Source organism: Cinclus cinclus, chromosome 9 (genome assembly GCF_963662255.1).
Source record: "Cinclus cinclus chromosome 9, bCinCin1.1, whole genome shotgun sequence".
NCBI lineage: Eukaryota > Metazoa > Chordata > Aves > Passeriformes > Cinclidae > Cinclus > Cinclus cinclus.
This window is the reverse complement of record NC_085054.1, coordinates 1,149,259-1,170,839: the sequence shown is the minus strand read 5'-3', so window position 1 is coordinate 1,170,839 and position 21,581 is coordinate 1,149,259. Positions and strand designations below refer to the sequence as shown.

General features: G+C 44.8%; 1 protein-coding gene across 1 annotated transcript in view; it reads left to right on the top strand.

Annotated features, from left to right (window-relative positions):
• Nucleotides 1–255: 255 nt before the first annotated feature.
• The window catches only part of ANKRD44 (ankyrin repeat domain 44), a 130,562-nt gene continuing 109,236 nt past the window's right edge, over nt 256–21,581 (top strand). Inside the window, exon 1 of the mRNA XM_062498744.1 lies at nt 256–287. Coding sequence (XP_062354728.1) covers nt 261–287 — 27 coding nt within the window. The 5' untranslated portion in view covers nt 256–260. The remainder of the gene's footprint in view (nt 288–21,581) is intronic.

Sequence of the window (21,581 nt, the reverse complement as noted above, 5' to 3'; positions counted from 1 at the left end):
GCCCGGCGGGGCGGGGGCGCCGAAAGCCCCGGGCGGCCCTCGCTCCGCTCCGCTCCTCTCCGCTCCGCTCCGGCGGCGGCCGCCGGCGCGAACAAAGGCGGCGGCAGGCGGCGGTGGCGGCGCGGCCGTGCGCGGCAGCCAGCCCGCCCCTGCTTCCTGGGCCGGACCAGGCGAGGCGGCCCCCGCCCCGCCGCGAAGCGGAGCCGCCGCCGCCGCCGCAGCAGCAGCAGCAGCGCCGGTCGCGGGAGCCGCGGCGGAGGATGGCCGTGCTCAAGCTCGCCGACCAGGTGGGCGCCGCGGGGCGGGCGGGAGCGGGCGGCGGGCTCAGCCGCAGCCCCCGCGGCGGGGCGGGGCGGGGCGGGCGGCCGGGGGCGGCCCTTCCCCCTTGGCGGGGGCGCCGAGTGCTGCCGGCTCCCCGCTGCCCCCCGCCCGCCGCCGCAGCGCTTCTCTTCGCTTCCCGGCGGACATTGTCCGTGAGCGGCGGGCCGGGGGCTCGGGGCTGGGGCCGGGCAGGGCTCAGCTCGCCGGTACCGGTACCGGGCGCTCGCCCGTCCCCGCCGAGCTGCCGCCCCGCGGTCCCCGGTGAAACCCTGACATCTCCCTCCGGCGGGGCGGGATGGAGGTGGATGTCTGCTCCTTTCGAAAGGCCTCTCGGCTCTGCTTATCGTTCCTTTGGCTTTCTCCGTCGTTTCGTTGCCGTGCCATACGTAGAAATAATTTTTCATTTTTACTTAGGAAGTCCCTCTTCGGATAAGCTGCTGCCCTTCTTCACAGGCTACTAGGAAACCCCGTAGTATTAACACTGGGGTCGTGTTAAATTTAGCAATGGGCAGAACAGCTGTAATCAGTATTAAAATACTTCTTATCGCTGGTAGCTAAAAGTATTTATAAACGTTTAGTAAATTGATATTATTACTCCCACATCCTGATATATTCATATACTCTACCAACTGTTACACACTTTGCGTGCTTTAATCTGCTATTTTTAATTCAGCGTGGTCCTCCTGTGATCAGCAGCGTGGGTGTCCTGCAAGTTTCAGACCCTTCTGTGGGGCTCAGGACTGCCTGCAGCCCAACCCCTCTCCAAATCCCCGTACCTGGAGATCACAAGCCTCACTCACAGTCTATTTATGCTCTTCCAAAAAAATCTTCCACACGCAGAAAGCTACCACATAGCACATTGGAAAGAGTTTTGAAAGCAGCAAATGGTAAAACTGCTTCTAAAATGGAAGTGATTCCGTGGGACCAGACTATAACATGTTTTCGTGTGTAACAGAAGGCAGTATTTATGGGCTGCCTCCTGACACGTCCCTTGAATATCCTCCTCATCTTTAGATCTGATGTTTATGGGTGGTAAAGAAAATGTTTCACACCATGAGGCTTCACTACCCCCTGGTGCACAGACTGAGTCTCATAAATGAGATTCAGGTAGGAGCTGTGTGTTAAATATCCAAACAACAAGCATTAACATTAAAAATACATGTGTTACAAAGGACCAAAACAATGCCATTTCAGTGCTTTTTGCATGTTTAGTGAGGACCTTGAATTTAGTGCATTTAGCATTTTTAAACCTTTGCTGACATCTTACAGAGAGAATTTCGCTGCAGCAGCAGCAGCAGCAGTAGAAGTCAAAATAGATTTAAGTCAAGTAAATAATGTCTTGGTGAAACCTGTAATGCCGTAGAAAAATGGTAGGCTGTTGTCTTAGGGTTCTCCCTTTTCGTTTTCTCTAAGAACTCTCAAAACAGAGGGAGGAGGCTCCCCAGAGCCGCTGTGACACCCTGCAGTGTGCCTACTTTGAGAATGCTCAGAATTTTGGTGAATGCTCGTCCTTGTTCCTGGTCAGGCTGTGGCCTGGGACATGACAAGACAGGCTGATAATTCTTCCTTGTGGATGTAGGTTTCCTGTTGCTTATAGAGGGATGTATTGGGCTACCTCCATCCATCCTTCTGGATGGATCTCTTTTAAATTCCTTAGTTTTCTTCGACCGATCTCTTTCTTTCACTTCCGAGGGAGTGGAGGAGGGGGAGGACACATTCAAAGCTGGCTGTGGTGCTTCCTCCTGGACCGAGAGCAGAAGTTTTTGTGCGCCTGTTTTCTGCGCGCTCGGAGCCGGTCCCGTCCCGGAGCCGGTTCCCTCCCGGAGCCGGTTCCCTCCCGGAGCCGTTCCCCGTCCCGGAGCCGTTCCCCGTCCCGGAGCCGTTCCCCCGTCCCGGAGCCGTTTCCCCGTCCCGGAGCCGTTTCCCCGTCCCGGAGCCGTTTCCCCGTCCCGGAGCCGTTTCCCCGTCCCGGAGCCGTTTCCCCGTCCCGGAGCCGTTTCCCCGTCCCGGAGCCGTTTCCCCGTCCCGGAGCCGTTTCCCCGTCCCGGAGCCGTTTCCCCGTCCCGGAGCCGTTTCCCCGTCCCGGAGCCGTTTCCCCGTCCCGGAGCCGTTTCCCCGTCCCGGAGCCGTTTCCCCGTCCCGGAGCCGTTTCCCCGTCCCGGAGCCGTTCCCCGTCCCGGAGCCGTTCCCCGTCCCGGAGCCGTCCCCACCTGCCCCCTGAGCGGCTCTGTGCGCGTCGGGGCAGGCTCTGCTTCTCCTCTGTGTCAGATTGGAGGAGCGCTGTCCCCAGGCTGGCCCTTCAGCACAGAGACACGGTGGCAGCAGCCCGGGGTGGTTATAGATAGACTCGGTCAGAGCAGAGGTGGATCTGTTCTGGACAATGATGTATCTGGGAAGGTTTGCATTCCTGTGGCAGCTCCTGCGCGTACTCAGGCTCGCTGGGGTTGTGGGAGCAGGCTCCTTCTTCATTTCTTCCTGCTCTTGAAGATTGAGGCAGCTGTGACAGTAATAACTTGTAGCGATTCAGGAAACGGTGTTTTTTTGTTGTTGTTGTTTGGTTTTTTTTCCTTAAACACCAGAGGCCACAGCTCACAATGTTCTGCAGTGAGGTTTGGAGTGTCCACACGTCCCTGCAGCTGCCAGGACCTGGGCTGCTGTGAGTGAGTGTGGGCTGCTCTTTGTGCACCGAGCGTGAGGTGCTTCGGGTCTGAGCTGCGGTGCTCAGGGAAGGTTGACTCTGACACCCAGAGCTCTCTGCTGTCATTGGGATTTGCGTAGCACATGCTTCCTTCTGGATACACGACTTTTTTGACCAATGAGGAGAGTATCATAGAGGAGATGACTGGAGAATCTGCCTGCTGGGAGTTCAAGCAGGCTTTTCTCTTAAGTGATCTGTTTCCTCCTTGTCTCCATGCTTGGCTTTTCTTACCAATGTGTCCGGCAGCACAGGTGCTATTCAGACAGATGAGAAATTAATCACACCACTTCTCATACAGGCTTTGAAGACAGACAGATGTAAATAATTGCTGCTTTTTTGATATAGCTGAAAGGTGCCAAAGTATTGCTACACTTAAACCTTAAAAGAGATTATCAGTTCTTTAACCTGCATTCACTTGTTAGGCAGGAGATCTTAGTTTGAGTTTAGCATTACTGTAGGTTACTTGAATTTGCTTCCAGTGATGGTAATTACTAGCTCATCAGTTGAGCCAAGAGAAACCTGCAAGTGCTTTAACCACAGGAATTGTATTCTACCATCGTTTGTTTCTAGAAGATGAATTTTTTTCAGGCATATAACTTGTCACTTTTGAATGACTAAATGTTAAGCAGAAAACAAGCTCAAATAACTCATAAATCTTAAACTAATTCATAGGATTATAATCTGACTGTGCATTTGTCAACATTCTGATATTCTAAATATTTATGTTGTCATATACAAATATTGCAAAACTTGCTCTAAATCTTAACACATTTTTAGCATCTTTTTTTTAGCATCTCTGCAGTGAATGTTAATTACGGCAAGCGTGCAAGTTGTTTTAAGGACTGAAAAAAACATTTTTTTTCTTTTCAATTCTAAAAGTTATCGCTGTACTGTTCCCTATCCAAGTCATTGGTTGTACCTTTTCCATTTCAATAAGCATTAGTATTTCATATTGTGCGAGGGTACAGTTGTTTGTGACAAAAGCCTCTAACAGTTGCAATTAAGTTAAAGTTCAGAAGGAGCAGAAGACAAGTGCTCCAAAAAGTGATCAGCCAGAAGCTTTCAGGTGTGAGTGGTGCTCTCAAAGGGTGAAGGCACTGATCTGCTTGTGGCTTTCGTGGCTGCTTTTTGAGCAGCAGTTGTTGCCTGGACCCACCTCTCTTATCCTTTGAGGAATCAGCAGATGGAGGGTTCTTCCTGCTGCAGCTCTCCCTGCCTGCTGTTTGCAGTTCTTTGCCCATCTTACTCCTCATACTTGCACCAAGTAACCTGGTTTCTTGAGAACTGTTTGTTTGCCACCTGCAAACTTCTCCGGAGAGAGCCTGGTAGCTGATGTCCCGTCGAGTGTGCTTTTCATATTCAGGGTTTCCACTGCTGGTTCTGGGCAGCAAACAGACAATTGCTCCTGTCAGCACTGTGTGAGAGGGTAAAATATCTTAAAATAATTCTGTATGTAAACTTCTGTGATTCAGCTTTTGGAAAATTATTTTGGAAGAACCTAAAGTTTCTGTAGTTTTCATTTTCAGTTTTGCCTTGCCAGTTGGGGCCTTACTTGCAGAGCTGCCATCTCTGCCCTCAGGCTTTCAGGTTGTCTCTTTAGCTGACTCTGTCATCTCCTTTCTATTTAAAGCCAACAAAGTGTCTCTGTGCATGGTTTGATTTGGGATGCCAGCTCTGCCTGCACCTCCATGGCACAAATGTGCCCATTGTGCCCGTCAGAGCGGGGTGTGCGTGGGACATGTGTCGATGCCTGTCAGAGGCTGATGCAAGCTCTCCACTGCCTGCTGTGGGTTATAGTGGTGCGTGTTTGCAGAGGAAAGGTATCATCCTGTCTTTGAAAGACACTGAGAAGGTCTTCCATAAACAAAAAAAAAAAAAAAATGGGAAGTTATCTAGGCAGTGCAGCCTGTGTAGCTGCTTTTAAGAGATGTGCTTGGTGGTTTCATGCCTGCACTGCCAGATTCAGTGAGAAGCTTGCTGTAAATCTGAGACAGACACAGGCTCTAGCTAGCCTTGGGCCAGTGCACCTGGAGGGGTCATAGTTTACTGTGACTTCAGTGTCACCAGCCCAGGCCTTGTATGTACAAAACAATAGAATTACTTTCAGGCTGCCCTCACAAGCATGCATGTGCATGCATAAAGGTAATGGAGCCCAGATGAATGGTAGTGTATGTACTTAGGCTGCTCTTAACTGCAAGCCCTCATTTTGTCTCTTGGTATTTTGCCTGTTGTCCTTGATTGCTGAGGGTAATGCAGTGTGACTAGAACTGAAAGGACCATTTCTCTCCCCTTCCCATATGTTTTCCTGTGTTTGACAGTTCTTTGCTGACCATCAGGATTTTTTTTTTATTATGATCACAAAGAAACAGCATTAAACAGGTGTTTAAATAATTTTAAACAGATGTAAAAGATCATAAAAATTCGTTGGGCAAAGGCTGGACTTGTGTCTGAACACACTTGAAACCAAAATGAATAGAGCAGTAACAAATAGTCTCCTAACAAAATCAATTACATTTCCAAGTGATGGTGTGTCTAACTTATTTCAGAATCATTCACTTGACAGTAAAGTCTTCCTGTGTGTCCTTTCTCTCTGACATGTTAAAACATCTGAGAAAATGCCTCTGAATCTACTGTATAAAATAGGAGTAATGAACCTGTGCCCTGTGGCCACAGGCGAACCATGAGTCAATTTGGTGTGGCATGAGATGTCACGATTCCTCCCCTCTTCATATTATGACTGGATAATATTAAGGTGTGTGTATTAATTTGCAGTCTTCTAAGTGGTTTCGAAAGGGTTCACAGCCAGAAAGAAATAATCCTTTTTAGTACAAAATACTCAGCCACAAAACTAAGGTAATTGTGGGGAAGGAAGGAGCAGGAATTTACCCATAGGAGCGTATGTCTATTATTTTGTGTGGAATGAAAATGCAGTGGGACCAAAATAACTCCATTGGGGCTGCCACTGTCTCTCTAGAGCCATGGTGTTCCTAGGTATCCTGCATACTGTGAGATATGGCTCCATGCTTTTTAAAATAAAATAAAAACTTTGGAAAAACTGGGATGTGCTAGAATTCCTGCTCTTGTTCAGACCCATACGAGTGATGGTTGCTGCCCTTTGGTATAGACCACCACTGAACTATGTCCCTACACTCTTCCTAAATGCTTCCAGGGATGGTCAGAGGAGGTGGCTTTGGGTCACCAAAGAGAGCAAGACACAGGCTTGAAGGGGAAGCTGCTTTTTTTTTTTTTTTTTTTGTTATGGCTTCTGCAGTGTTTTACTTCCTGATAGTTTTGAAACTTGTTTCAAGGTAAAAAAGAAGTAGTGGAGTCAGGAGAATTTCTGGCATGGTGTAGCGTGCTCAAGTATGTCATAGATACTTCTTTAGCAGAGAAAGCCTCCAGAGGTTTGCTCTTTGGGAATGCTGGGAAGGTTTGGAGTGGTTGTGTCTAGATGTCTGCCTGTTTTGAGGGCGTTGTGCCTGTCATATTAGGGTGTTAGTTTTCTTGAGTTGCAGATGGCATCCAGCAGGGCTTACCCTCCTGTGCTGTCTTGAGCTGTGGTATTTTATCCATGCCTGACAAGTGCCTCCTGACCTCCTCCTGCTCATCTCTTAAATGAAGATGTCATTGTCATGGCTACATTTAGGAGAGAAATAAACTTTGCTCACAGCCTGGGCGCTTGTGTGATGGCTGGGTTCCAGGAAGGTGATGTTTTTATCTGGATCCTTGCTGGAGGGTGGACAGATGTTTTCTGTGACCTGGGAACAGCAGTGTCCCAGGTCACTGGATGCAGTGGCTGCACGTGCTGTTCCTCCCCTGGACGCAGTTTCGGGTCAGCGCCGCTCTGTCAGCAGCACCACGCAGTGCTGGGCTGGGGAACAAACCCCTGGAAGCAAAGAAAACTCCTAAGCCTTGTTTCCAGAGGTCTGTGTGTAGCTGATCCTGCTTGTTTGCTGCCAGGAGAGGCAGAGGCTGGGATGTGTTGGTGATGGGAAGGGTTTCCCTGTGCTGGCTTTGCGGTCTGCTCCAGGAGGATGCAGGCCAAGTGCTGTCTCCTCTTCCTGAAGCTGCCCTACCATTAACAGATCTTTGCTTACTCTTTAGGAGCCAGTGTTGGAGTTAATTCTGTCTTCAGGCTAATAACTAATGCTTCAACTAACATATTATGTCTTTAGACTTTTTTTAATCTCTCTCCAGAATTTTTTCCTTTCAGTGGTACTAATACAGGTGCTAATACTAACCTGGTGTCAACAGATGCATACAAGAGACAGATATTGTAGGTGTAAGCCTGTTAGGCAAATGTTTCAAAGTATATTCTGATATATTCTGACCACTTCCTCTGTTTTTATTCCTGCTCTTCTTGAATGCACTATTTCACATACTGCCTCTGTACATTGCAGAACATGCAGGTGAGCTAAACCTGCTGGCAGACTACCTCTGTATCTTAACCCTTTAGTGCATTTTTATGGCTGTTCCCATATTGAAATTTTTTTTTGTTTTTGTTTTTTGTTTTTTGCTTTTTGTTTTTTGTAAGCTGGAAAGCTTGGGCTGGCAAGTTCCCACAGCTGCTGTCTGTGGCTTCAGCATTTTTTTCTTCACTGCACTAGAAATATGTTGCAGCATGTTGGAGCCCTTCAGCCTGGTGATGGGTGGGAATCAAAGCATTACAAAATTACGTTTAAAGGGGAGAAATTATTTTGCAGTTTCAACCAAGGGTTTGAGGTCATTCTTGGAAGTTTGCAAGGAGTTGGTCAACAAATTATAGCATTCAGTTGTGGCTAGGTAATTGTGACATTCTGAAAGAGCGAGTGCTTTTTGATGACAGACATTTGCATGTGTTTTGCTTTTGGGGGAAGAAAAATCTTTCCTGTCTGCAGATGTGCAACCAAAAATGGAGGCTGTTGAGTGCATTTCTTCCATGCAGTGCTGAACCTCCTGGCCTAGCAGGCTTGTCTGCTTGATGTTTGTTCTTCGTGTTATGAGCTGGTTTTTATATACGGACCTGCATTTTTGTGCTGGAATTATTTGTCAAGGCTTGTTCTGTTGTTTTTAAAAGAGTACTTGGGGAGAATGCCCTCACAAAGCCCCACTTCCCCCTCGCAGCTGCATGCTGCTGCATCTTTGTGAGGAAGCAGGCAAAACCAGAGCAGTTAACTCCTGCGTATGGTCTTAACTGATGTACCTGATGGCATCTATTTATTGAGCTAAGGCTTCAGCTCCTTTCCATAAAGGAATTGGGTTTCTTATGGAAAACCTTTGTGTTATTGAATTATGTATGTGTAGGATTGCTTCAAGGGCCATGTGTTGATATCCTTAATGGCACAAAGTCTCCAAATAATCTCTAGTGATGAATAATTTTCTGCTCAAGTGTTAGGATTTTTATTCTGGCAATTTTTTGGATCTCATTATGTGGCTGTTTTTTTTTCCCGTCTTGCAGCCTTTGTAATTTTATAACTTGTTGCTTGAACAAATGTCTTTTGTCCATGCAAAAGCTTTAGCAAAACAGTTGTTTGGTGTCTACTTGATCTCGAACCCCTAACTACATGTCTCTGTAAATGAAGTATTTCCGGAAGTAAAGAGCATGTAACTTAGAGAAATTTAAGAGTAAAAATGTAAAAATCAAGTATTGTATCTTCATTGTATCATCTGAAGAGAAAGCACCATTCAGCTGCAGCATTAGGTGCACAATCTTCCACATTCTAAATATGGTCAAATAATTTCTGGGAAAGGAAATGAGTGTGATCATTAATAAGCTTTTATATGCTCTTTGTCATTAATAATGTAGATAATACCATTCAGATAGAGAACATAACCCATTTTACCACAGCATCATTTTAATGTGAGAGGCTCCTTGCTTTTCCAAGGTGAAAGGGCCACAGATTGCCTTCTGAAATCTCATCCTCAAATGAAGTTTTGCTTTTGGCTGTATCAAATCTAGACCAACTTTGCAGGAATATGGGGAAGCTGCTTCATATTTATAGTAACACGGTGGTAGCACCTGCTTCGCTGTGCTTCTATGCATAAAGTTAATTTCCCCCATATTCTTAGAGATAAAGGTGGACATCATATCCTTTTCACTAGTGTTTTTATTCTTGCCTCTCTAGGTGTTTGTTTTGTTTGGCTTTTGTAATACAGGTTATTTATTTTGTCTTCTGTGCAATAAGGCAGCGCAGCAAAGCTGTGCCTGTGCTGTTGGGTCTTGCTGGCAGCAGTAGATGGGTGCACTAAGCTGTCTGGTGTCACCAGGCTGGGCTGGTGTTACTGCTGGAGCCAGCTCTCTTGCCATGGGAACTGGTGCCAGCAAGGAGCCTGGCATCTTGAAGCTAGAATCCCACAGTATTATCTTGTAAAACACTGATTTGCTCTGTGTGGTCTTCAGTTGTTCAGCATGCCCAGGGTAAAAAATAACAGAACATATTTCCAGCTGTTTCCATGTGCTTGCCAATGCAACATGCAGAACTTATCTCCAATTTAAAATCAAGAGAGGGACTTATTTAGTCATTGACTCCAGGAACATTTCCAAAGTGTTCTACCAGTGAAGTAAATGTGGTGTGCCAGGTTCTGCAACCATTGCCTCAGTTTGAGAGGAGCAGGCTTAGGTGAGTGATCTTGTTGCACCCTGCTTGTATGAATCAAGCCCAGTGTGAGGAGTATTTTTTTTCTTTTAATGTAAACAAGCCTTGATCCTTTAGCTATATGCACAGTCCTGCTCCTCTTTAGCAGATGTGGCCCAGCTTCTAATGGGGTTTTCTGCAAGTGGAGCCTGTGGCTCCAATATCCTTGGCTGGACATGAATCTGAGATTTTTTTTCCCTTAAGAAGCTGCCAAGGTGGCTTCAGAGTTTGGAGAGTGGGAGGTGGAAGGAGAAGAGTTGCCCTGAGCAGCTGAGGCAGAGGGATGATAGGAGGAGGCAGAGGAGAAGGCAGGTGCTGTGTAGCTGGTGGCATTGCCAAGAGAAGGTGCTTGTTATCCTTTTCACAGCTGGAGAGGAGCTCTGTGACTTTAGTCAAGCTGAGAAGGGGGTTGGTGACAGAGCAGGAGCAAGATCCTGATTTACCTCTTTCAGTGGCTGATTCACAGTGATGCCCTTCCTTCCTGCAGGTTGTTTTAACACTGTTTACCATGTGGGCTGATGCCAATCTCATGATGCTGCAAGGTGAGAAATGAATGGTGGCATGTGTTGTCATAGTACAGTGCTAAATTCAATGAACGTACTGGTTTTTTTTTAGATATTTGTTCTGTAAACTGTAAAATCAGCATGGCTGCTGCTTAAGAGCAAGTGCTCTGTTAGTAAATGGTTTCTAGGTCACCTGGTAGGTAAAGACTTATTCTGGCTGATTGCTGTGGGTGGCTGTCTTTGATCACTAATCCTGTGTCATAGGCTTAGTATTGTGTCCTGGCAGCACAAATGGTAAAAGTGAGATCAGCCTGTTATGCATCCATACTGCTTGTTTAGCCTAAATGTCCTAATAATCCAGGACTGACTGACTGCCATGGAGCACACATACAGCAAAGCTGGGCTGTTCAGATTAATGGAGATTAGCCTCAAATCTGAAAATTTCCTGTCAGTGGATTAGATGGTGCCCTTTGAGTGCATTTCACACAAGGTCTGTTTCAAGTCTGGCTCAAACTCAGCAGTCTTGAAAACACCATTAAACAGCCATCACAGCTGGCACACTACAAACTCATGAGGATACAGCACAGTTCTTCAGCAGAAATGTTTGTGGTTTAACATAATGCTGGCTGATTCCCATACCACGTTTGAGTCATTTAGATACCTCCTTAAGTAGGGATCAATACATTTAAATTCAATTCTAACACAGGTAATCCACTAGAATACAAAGCAGGCATTTTAAACCCATTCAGAAACCCCACCCATGTCTCTCACTAAGCTCTTCTTATTACAGGTAAATATTAATAGGCATAAAATCTAGTTTCTAATTAGAAAGAGTTCCTCCTTCCAGAAGCATTTTCAAGAAGACTGGTCAATTGGTGCATGCCCCCTGCTTCCCAAAGGAGTGTTACTTCATTTCTGCAAACGGGGTCAAGCAGATTTGCCCTCCTCCACAGAGAAGGGTAAGCCTAGCTAAACCTGCCTTGTCACCTGTGTAGCTCAAAGAATGAATTATCTAGACCTGGGTTCTCTGAGGATTTGCCCACTGTTGGTGGGGAGATCACACAGCCCAGGAGCACCTGCAAGCTGCAGCTGGGCAGGTGCAGTTACCTGGGGTAGCTGGTTATGGAAGCTTTGCCTTTATCCTCTTCCTGCAGGCATAGGCACAGCCTTCACATCAATCAGGGATTGCATTTGGGATCTCCTGGTTCCTCTTCCTGGGTGGAGTTTTCATTTCTTTAATGGGGTTTTGATGCATGCTTCGTGCCCTCCAAGGCAGGTTTGTGATTCACCAGAGAGCTGTCTGGAAAAGGAGAGACAAATAACAGCAAACCACAGAGCAGGCACATGATCCTCAGCACTTCTTGTTCCCGCGGGGCTGGCTGAAGACAGCTCCAAACAACTGTCTGAAAACCCTTGTGTGACTCCTAAGGGATGACTCTGTGCAGACACATGGTCTCCAACCTTTTAAAGAACTGCACACTTTCAGACAGTTGTCTGGGGGACAAAAAATTAAAAGGAGGTGGACAAGCAGGTGTAATTCAGTGCTTGAAGCCTGCAAAAAGCTTTAGCATAGAGCAAGCTTTCTCCTAGGGCTTGTGTACAGCTGCTTGTGTAGGACCAAGCAAATAGGGAAGGCTCTGAGCCACAGCAGTAAGAAAATCTCTTTATGCATTTTCTTTTCCCGTGAGATTGTTGAGCAGTTCAGAGTCTGCTGGACTGAATTGCACTGCAACTTGCTGGGATATTGTAACATTAAAAAAAGAAAAAAAGAAAAAGTGCAGCAAAAATAACTGCTTCACCTCCGTGGGTACAATTCGAACCATAGTGTTGCATTTGTTTTATTCCTGATGCTGCTTCTGTTGATGTATTTTATTTGTTTTCAAGCAGTAGGCTTGGAAAGAGCACTCCAGAGTTTTGCCTGATCTTAACAAATTCAGCTGATATGTTAATTTAACCTTGAACCTGTGCACCAGTATTTTTTAGGCCATAATAGAGGTTTCATCAGTAAGGGATAAACAGTTTGCTCAGCCAGAGGAGAGCTGCTTGCTTGTGCCTTATTGCATAAATTCATGCATGTTGTATTGCCCCACAGAGTTGTGCTGAGCCCTGGTGTTCATAGCATGTCAAGTGGAATCAGTGTAAAAGCCATCTCTGCTGAGGTCTGCCTTAACCAAGCTGAAAAGCCAGTCAGACTTACTTCATACTGCCCGTGCCCCGTTTTTGGGAAACAGCTGTGGTTGAAGACAAGCTTTGTATTGCCAGTGAGCCCTTAGAGCGTTGTGGACCTGCTTGCAGAAACACAAGGAGCTTTACTTGGTTGGGGTCTGTTCCCTGGTGCTCTCCTTACGTGCGTGGCAGAGCCAGGCTTGGGATGCTGTCTCTGGTTTCTTGCTCTACCACCAGGCAGGCCTGGATGCTGACTTGCCTTGAGATGAAGGGAATTGCCACAGGTTGGGTAAAGCCAGAGCAGATTTACTGGCAGTGACTGCCCAGGTCCTGCTTCTGGGAAGGGGCCATGTGTGTGCAAAGCGTTTGCTTCCCCATCCTGAAGTAATCCCTAATGGGATCCAACCTGTGGGCTTCTTTCCCTGAATTGTGGCTAACACTGGATTTAATGATCCCAGGAAGGACAGTGGAGTTCAAGTGTCTTTTTGATCTTTGTTGCTGAGGTGAAGTTGGATCATTTGCTATAAGCTGATTTCAGTTGTGCTTGGAAATTTACTGAAACAGCTACTCCGAAATAACTGTTCTGAAGAGATATTTTGGTGTGGGCGCTCATATTCTTGCATAAGAGCATAGTTTGCTGGTCTGTGCACCATGGAACAAGAATAACTGCTGACTAATTATTCAAGAATAACGCTTTTGGTAAATGCCTGAGCACAGAAAAGCCCACTACAAAGAACAAAGACACTCTGCATCCCACCTTGATTCCAAAGGGAATGTTCTTCCCAAGGTATTTAAATAGTTCTGTTCATTCATGTCTGTTTACAGAAGAGCAGTGGTAAGTTTTATGTTGCATGATTTAAAATATTTCACATTAATTAACAAACAAGTACCAATTAATTTTACGTTATGATGCTTAAGGGGGTAGACTGCAAGGAATGGTATTTAGCTGTGGCTGTTTGGCAATTATGACCTTGTATATAATAACAGACTCAATAAATTCTTGATGTGAGAGAGCACCATTAATCAACACAGAGTTAATTAACTGTGCTGCTTACTTAGGAAGTGCTGTGCTGGTCTGAATCTCTGCAGTGCTACAGGCTGAAAATGTTTGATTTGTCTGATACCTGCCTTGTTTACACAGAAATTTCCCTCAAAACTGATGCTGAAGGGGGAGCAACACTTCCTCCAGGTGACTGAGCATGGGTCCTGCAGGTGATTTTCTTCCATGTCTCTGACATTCTGGCAGATCTTACATGGCTCACTGTGTCACTCAGGCTTTCTGTCACCTCCAGGTAGAAGGTGGAAGCCTTTGGATCAGTGCTGCAGAGCTGGTAATAGAAAGTGCTCCTGCATCAGTGGTTTTGTTCAGGTTAATCCTACAAGACTACCAGGAAATTAGGAATCAGTGTGATGATAAGAGTTATACTCATCAGCTCTAATTTAGACTTAACACCAGACTGTTTTTTTCTCGTGTATTTCTTTAGTCGTCTGAAATGTAGTCCAAAAAATGGGAAAATGGACAAGATTCAGCACACCTTCAAAGAGACATTCCATCTCTGTACCACTTACCCCTCCACATTCCAAATAGATCTTGTCATTTTTCTGATAATGTGATACTTAAAAGTATGAAATTGTCTTGGCCTTTTGGAGTGGCCATCCTTTTGTTGGTTCAGTGTGCATATTAATGTGAAGGATGGATTTCTAACCTGGCACTGTACATTTTTATGTACATTTTTATTTATATATGTACACTTTTATTACATTGAACATCACCTGGCTTTTTTGCTGTGACTTGAACCACTTTCACATCTGGGTTCACTGTGGACTGTCACAGAAGAATTCACAGGTCTGAGCCATGGGAATGCTTTAAGCTTGCTGAGAGCAGTGCTCACTGAGAGCCAGTTTGGAGAGTTTGAGTTACTCCAGTATTAGAGAAGTGAGAGAAAGCAACTGTTTTCTTACTGCTGGAATGTGAAAACTCCTGAGTTCATATGCTCTGCTTTTATTCTTGAAGTTAATTTCACTAAGAGGTATAGCACAGTCATCTTCCTTTTCCTTTTTTTTTTTTTTTTAAAGTAAGTGCAGTTAAGTGTAATCCTTCATCTCCTTTTCTCTCTCTGCTACTTGGGCTCTTAGTCCAAATGAGAGCCTGTTCAGCAAGTAGCTAATACAAGAGTGGCATAGTACACTGCCACAAGATGTGGCAACCAAATAGGGCTAGAAATAGATGAGCAAAACCTGAAAGTGTAATGGAATGCTTTTAACTGTTTAAAATGATGCAACCAATTATAGGGGCCTGAGAGTGGAGAAGGGAAGGAAAGAGGAAGAGATTTTCACTTTAGATCTCAGGGCTGAGGAAAGTGATGGTTCAGCTAATCTCTCTTCTGCAAATGGGATTTTTCTGCCACAGCCACACAGATTCTGTATTTGATACAAAGGAAGGTAATAACTCTTAAATGGTAGAAAAAAAAAACTGTTCCTTTTTTTTTTTTTTTCCCCCTCCTTTCCCCCCCCGTGCTTTTTTACTACCCACCTTGGGAAACAGAAGTCGACTGACACCTCTTCTTATTAGCCCCAAAGTGTAGCTGGTGGCTAGTGCCTGGCATTCCTACTTTTCCACCTTCCCTCCCATCCTGCTCCCCCTCTGAGCGGCTGGCGTGGCTCTTGCTGACTCTGGCTGCTCATCCTGTGCTCCAGCTGCCCTACAGACAGCGTGTTCAGAGAGGCTGCTTCTCTGCTTCACCTTGGTATGTAACACTTTCTCAGGTGCAGCCTTGGTCCTGGTTCTTCAGGAGCTGCAGGGGAGTCAATCCAGTGAAGGGGCAGGACTGCCCAAGCTGGTGTTAATGACAGCTCCTCTGTCTGAATGCTGTGTCTCATGGTCCCACACACATTTTAAGGTATGCGCTACATAGTACATGTATAGATCCTTAACATGTTGGCTTTTATTTATTTCTGAGCTGCTTTCAACCATGGTGTTCTTTAGGGCCGTGTGTATTATTCCTTGAGAATTTTTGAGAAGCCCTTTCTTTCTTGCCTGTGTATTAGTGCAATTTTTCCTTCCTCATACCTCTCATGTTTTCAGAGTGTGGTGGAAGATGGTCTGTACTTTCCCCTGTGCCTAGCTTATGTCACAGAGTCCAAGTACTGGACTTTACTCCTTGGTTTTACCCCCTTTTATGTTTCCAGTACAGTCTCTCTTTTCCTTTTTTTTTTTGCCAGCTGCCAGAGTGTTTTCAGTGCTATGAAGTCAGATGAAAGGTAGCAGTTAAAGCTCCTTTTGCAGCAGTCCTTCCTTCCCTTGGGTGTGCTGGTAGAAATCCCCTGGATCTCTGCTGAAGTTTCATCATCCCCTTCATTCTTAGCTTCAGAAGAACTAGGGTCCTTCAGAAGTTCTAGGATCGTTTTTTCCTGCCACCACCCAAAAACCTGAGCTGGGGGCAGTTTAAGCAAGAGTCATTAATTTTCAGTAGTTTTAAGTATCATACGTCATTTGTAGTTCATCACTTCTGATGATTTCATGAGGAGGTTTTTCTCCATTTATTTTGGCCTTATAAACAGCCTGTATTTTTTCTCTTACAACAAAATGTAAATGATTTCATGAAATGTTAGGTGTAAGTTGAAGATGATAAATGATACTAAGGCTTGGTTGGTCATAGGATGTAGAAGGTGTACAAGTAATGGATGCAGTCAGAAAAGACTGAAAAATTGAAATGTAAAACACACATAGTAGCAGTGTGAAATTTTAGATTATTTTTGAGTATCTGAAGGACAGATACAAGACTGGAGACAGGCAAATGTGCCTATTTTAAAAGGGAGGAAGTGAGAAGCCAGGGAATTAGTATAATACCAAGTATACAAAGCAAGTTGTTGGACAGATTTATAGATATCTGGAGGATAATTAAGGTAATTAAAAAAAGAAAACCACAGAAAAGCATGGAAATAAATGTTAGTCCTAATGAAGGGCCTATGACTTTACTTTTTTCTTACAGAGATTCAGAGAGGTGGGAAGGCTGGTATTATTTCAGCTTTTGGAACTCCAGTACCATTTGTTATAGTTGATTTTTTAAAAAGCTCTAAGTATGATGAGTTGCAGCCTTGTTCCTCAAATTTCAGCAGCAGTTGAACTTCCATGTAGTTAATGGCATCCAGCCTTTTTTGATAATATGAAGATTGTGATGTTAAAAAAGTCATAAAATGTCTTGTTCCCAGAAGTCTCTGGCATGACAGAATTTCTGTAGATTCTTAGAATCTCAGGATTTCTGAGAAGTGGAGTCTCTGCTGTTGATTTTTCTGTTCTGTTCAGGGAAATGGGACTTGGTGCACATTTTTTGAAACTTGCACACCACCAGCAGAAACTACCCTGTGAAGGCCCTGGACTTTTGTGAGCTGCTCCAGCCTGGAGGGTAATAATAGGGAACAGTAAGTGCTGGGCTTGTTCCTCATAGGAGTGTGATGATAGAGGCTGAACACCTGGGCAATTTTCAGCTGCTTCTAAACTGGGAAGCTGATAAAAGAACCCACTGTATCTTCACTCTTTTCTCTTGACTCTGCAGACCCTCAGAAGGGAGCTCTTCACTTTCTATCACTTTCTGATCAAGCTTTTGCCATGGCTGAGGCAAACTTGATCAATAACACAGGAAGAGAGACACTTTTGGCATGGATAGAAATTACAGGATTTTGTTGCCAAGGCAAGCAATTACAGTTTCAACATGCAAAGGGGAAATATGCCATTGTCTAGCATAGTGAAAGCTGTAAAACTCAAGGAAAATAAATGTACTCTAAAATATGTAAGGAATTTGACAGTGTCTGAATTTACCAGCATTATAAGGTAGCAATGGCTTGTAGATACTGACTCTTCAGAAGCATTTTTAATCCTTAAATGGTTCACTGAAGTTTTCTTGCATTCCAGTATAAATATTTCCGTCATGTTACAAGACAGATGAATAAATGGAAGGGAGAGAGATAAAGTGATGTTTTCTGATGGGAAGGTTTCTTCTTAAGGGGTCTCAAAGAGCTGTCTGTTGTGGGCATTTTGATTCTGTTAGTACAGCTGAAGGATGATTGAATGGAAGTTTTAGTATTAGGGTGTGACATGGGTGTTTTTGTATCAGATTTCCTCCTCAAAAAAGACTCTTTTGCTTAATAGCTTGCCAGATGAAGGAGTTAACCTCTTACAGTATTTGTTATATATTTGGAATTTTGAATATTTTATTCATCTGGCTGCAGCTAGACAAACCAGAATTTCTGCTGCTTGTATGGATTTTAAAGGTTTGATATATTTGGCTCTTTTCTGACTTTATAATTAGTTCCATCTGAAAGGAAGAGTGATTTAGGAGAGTTAAGAGAACAGATACCTATACGGAGCAGATTTCAGAGTACGTTTACCTATTTCTCATGATTGTAGAACATACACTGTAATTGCTTGAGAGGCGTTCAAGGTGAAGAGAATGAAATCTAATTTTGAAAGCATAGGACAAGTTAGATGAGGAGAGGAACAGTAGGGAATGTGATTTCCGCGTGCCTCAAATACCTGGGACAGGTTTGTTTGTTTTTTTTTTTTGGGGGGGGGTTGGTTTGGTTTTTTTTTGTGATTTGAAAAGCCTTTGTGATAAGGTAGCTCTCTGTGGCTGATGCCAGTTCTTTTTGAACTCCATGCTCTCAAACCACACTATAAACATTACCTTTACCTCAGTGGCTTGGCTGGGTCCCACAGATAGTTTTAATGCATTCTTGAAAGCTTGAGCTTATGAGCTCGTTGATCTCTTTCCCATTCCAGTCAGTTCCTAATGAAACCACTGCAGGTGCTTATTCCAAACAGAGGGATCTCCTGGAGGGACTGGAGTAGAGAACAGGAGTGATGCACTGCAGTGTTTCCATTGGGAAGAGGCAATACAGACATCATGCTTCCAGCATTTCCTTGTGCAAATGTTTGGAATTGTCTTCTCACTGACTGTGCTGCTCCAGCATGGAGCCTTGGGCATTGCTCTTCGTTCTGCCCGTGAATGTAGAACAAATGTCCCGTCTGATTTTGTCAAGGTGCAGGTTTGCACACAAGCAGCCACACTTCCCTAATGTCGAAGGAGGCTCTGACCTCCCTGCAAGCTTCCACTGCAACCAGTGATGCCAGTGTTTGCAGTTCTGGGGCTGCATGGCTGAGGCAAACCCACTGTTCAGAAAAGAACAGTGCTCTTTCTTCCTCTCTCGCGCTATTCCTGCAGGGCTTGTTAAAGTCAGTATTCACTGTTTGGAGCTATTGTCTTTGTGTTGCCAATGCTTGAATCTTTCATTAAAAATTTAACATGATCTTTCCCACCTCATCCTGGCTCCAAATGGTTATTAAATTCAGTGTGTTGATCCCCTGTGACATTTCTCTCCTTGTTATCAGAGTAGCTGAGACCCTTTGGCTGCCTTTGCTTTTCCCTTCCTGAACTTTGTCTCGCTTCCTTTTAAACCACCCAAAGACTGTCTCTGAAATTATCCTATAATTATTTTCATCTGTTTACCTTCTTTGAATTTACTCCTGCTGTATTCTTGTCTTCTGGAGCTATTTTTTTTCTTCATTTTCTGCCAGCTGTGATTTTGCTTGGCTTATGATCTTGGCACCATTGCTGCCTTGCAGGGTTTCTGTAGAGAGAGGGGGGCCTCTGCGGATGGCCTCTGGGCAAGCTGCTGTGGCCAGGGGGATTAGCTCAACATGTGTCCCTAAACCCAGCACCCAGACAGAAGGTCTGGCAAGGCAGAGCCAGGTATTTCTTGTTAAATGGGGAATGCTTTGTGTGACTGTGCCTGTGCCAGCGATGATTTTACACCCAAGTACTTTGTGAACATTGAAACTTCCACATAGTTTCCCCTGTTTCCTGGTTGAAACCGTTTCAGCAAAGAAGTTCCTCATTGAAAGTCATTCTCTATCACAAGGCCATAAAATACTGTGCTTTGTATTTTGTATTCTGTCTGGCTTTGAAGTATCTGCTGCTAAAATCTGTGTGTGAAGCACTCTGTCATGCTATTAGAAGGCACCTACATTTATAGCCGCAATTTGGTTTCTAAAAATGTTGACTATTTTATTAAAAAGGATTTATTTGCGTGTGTGCCTTAAAAGAGCAATAAAGCTGTATCCTGTCTCTAAAAGGTAAGCGTTGTGGAATGTTCAGGAATGTGTTCAATTTACAAATATAAATTTAAAATTCAATCTCTGACTGCTGTAATAAAAGAAGTTGGGAATAAAATAGCAATAGGCCTGTGAGTTTTATTATGTCATTGCAGGAATTTCTGTGAACAGCGCCATAGAAGACCTGGATTAGCTGAAACTGGCTGTCCCAAACCAGCCAGGGCTCCTGCTCCCTAGTTCCTATGAGCCAAGGGACTGAGGATCAGTTCCCTCTGCTGGCTCAAGCATTGCCTGCCAAAGGAACTCCCAAAACTGAGTGATGCTCCAACATAGCTGCTCTAGCAAGATGCCTTACAGCTGTGTGATTTCACTTTAATTGGTCCTATCTGTTTCATTTCTGATGTCTGTCTTCCCTATTCTTTAAATCACAATTATTTTCCCCCTGAAGGCTGTATTGAAAAGGTAACAACATTTTCGTTTGCACAGTATCTCTTGCAACCTTTGGGCACTTGTATGTAAATTTAAGCTTGATTGTGACCCTGCCAGCCAGCAAAGGAAATGATTTGCAGAGCAGCTTGGCTCCCTTGCTGCCAGCCCCTCGGCCCAGGCTGTGCCCACCTGAGCAGTGGTGCTGCATCCTGGACTGCTTCTGAGCACCTTGGTCAGAACTGCTCCATGGAATAACCTGTGCTTAACATGTGCTATTCTGTGATTTCAGAGACCAGCTGGTCTGGCACTCTATCAGAGCATGCAGAGGCTCCCTTTTATCTGGAGGAACAAATCATGGGCAATATTGATCTTCTGAAAGACATTCATTGCTTGTTTTCTTTGATTCCTATTTCATCTTTCAAGCTGAAGATGACATGGCAGGGCAAAGTAATGGCTTGGAGGGCTGTCTGGGGCTTGTGGGGCCATCTTTTTGGCAGGCCTGGTATTAATTCCCTGCATATGTGTTGTTTCTCTAAAATCTGTTTAGACAGTACGTGCAGGTTCAGAAGAAATGTGCAGCAAACAGAAGAAATGCATTTATCTTCTCATGGCAGAGGCAGCATCCCTGCAGAACTGACTTAAAATATGGTTGTTTGCTTGTGGGATAACTAGAAATATCTCTTCTCTGGTTGTTAAACAATTTCTCTGAATGTCACTTGCTTTTTACAATTAACTTCTCACAAAATACCTTAATGAAACCTTCCTGCCAATTTTTACTCCCAGCACAACTTACTGGTTAGTTGTCTATAACAATAATGGCAAATATTGCTGCCATTCAGGAACTACCCTTTAGATGTGCAGACATAAAAGCTTGGCTCCACCAAAATTTATGGGCATGTTGCCATTACCTTGAGCAGACTAGCATTTCCCCCTTGGATGTTGGCTCCTGATCCTGGGAATGCTCAAGAGACAACCTTGTTTACGTTTCATATATGTGCATTGGCATGAGCTCCTTGGGCTGGAATCACTGTGCTGGTGGAGCATCTCTTGGAGGTTTCATACTGAAGTATTAATTCAGATGAGTAATTTAACACAGATTGTATTTAGAATTTTGGAAGATCACTCCTTATTTCTAACTTTAATTTAGGTGTTAATGCTGGGATTGCTGGAATAGCCTGTTGTAATTGAATGTGTCTCGAGCCTACATGGTGACAGCACAGACATATCTTGCTTTTAACTTAATGCCTGGTAGTTTCCTTGTGTTAACAAAGCATGCTCCAGGAGGCATCCTGGTGCTGGCAGCTGGCCATGGATATATTTGGAGAGGGTGGAAAAGACTTGGTGAAGGGCTGGCATTTGGAGTTCACCCCCTGGAAAGACCAGGGTGCCTTTTGGGATAGGCATCAGTAAGTTTTTGCTTGGTAAATACTGAGAACAGTAAGGGTAATACTGAGAACAGATACAAAAATGAGCTGTAGTGGCACATAAAACATTGCTCTGCTTCTCAGCTGGCTCCTCCTGGGATGTGCTTCAGGTGCTTCACTGTGGTGGCTGTGCTCAGCCTCCACCCCCAGGTGGGCACACGGTGACAGTCGTGGGGTGGCCAAGCACCCCGAGCTCTTGTCCTGGCTGAAGCACTGGCTCAGTCCTGTGACCAGCCTCAGCTGTGGTCCTGCCAGTGGTGGCTGCTGTGTTGTGGGATGTTCAGGAGATGCCCCTGCTCAGAGGTGTTTGGTACC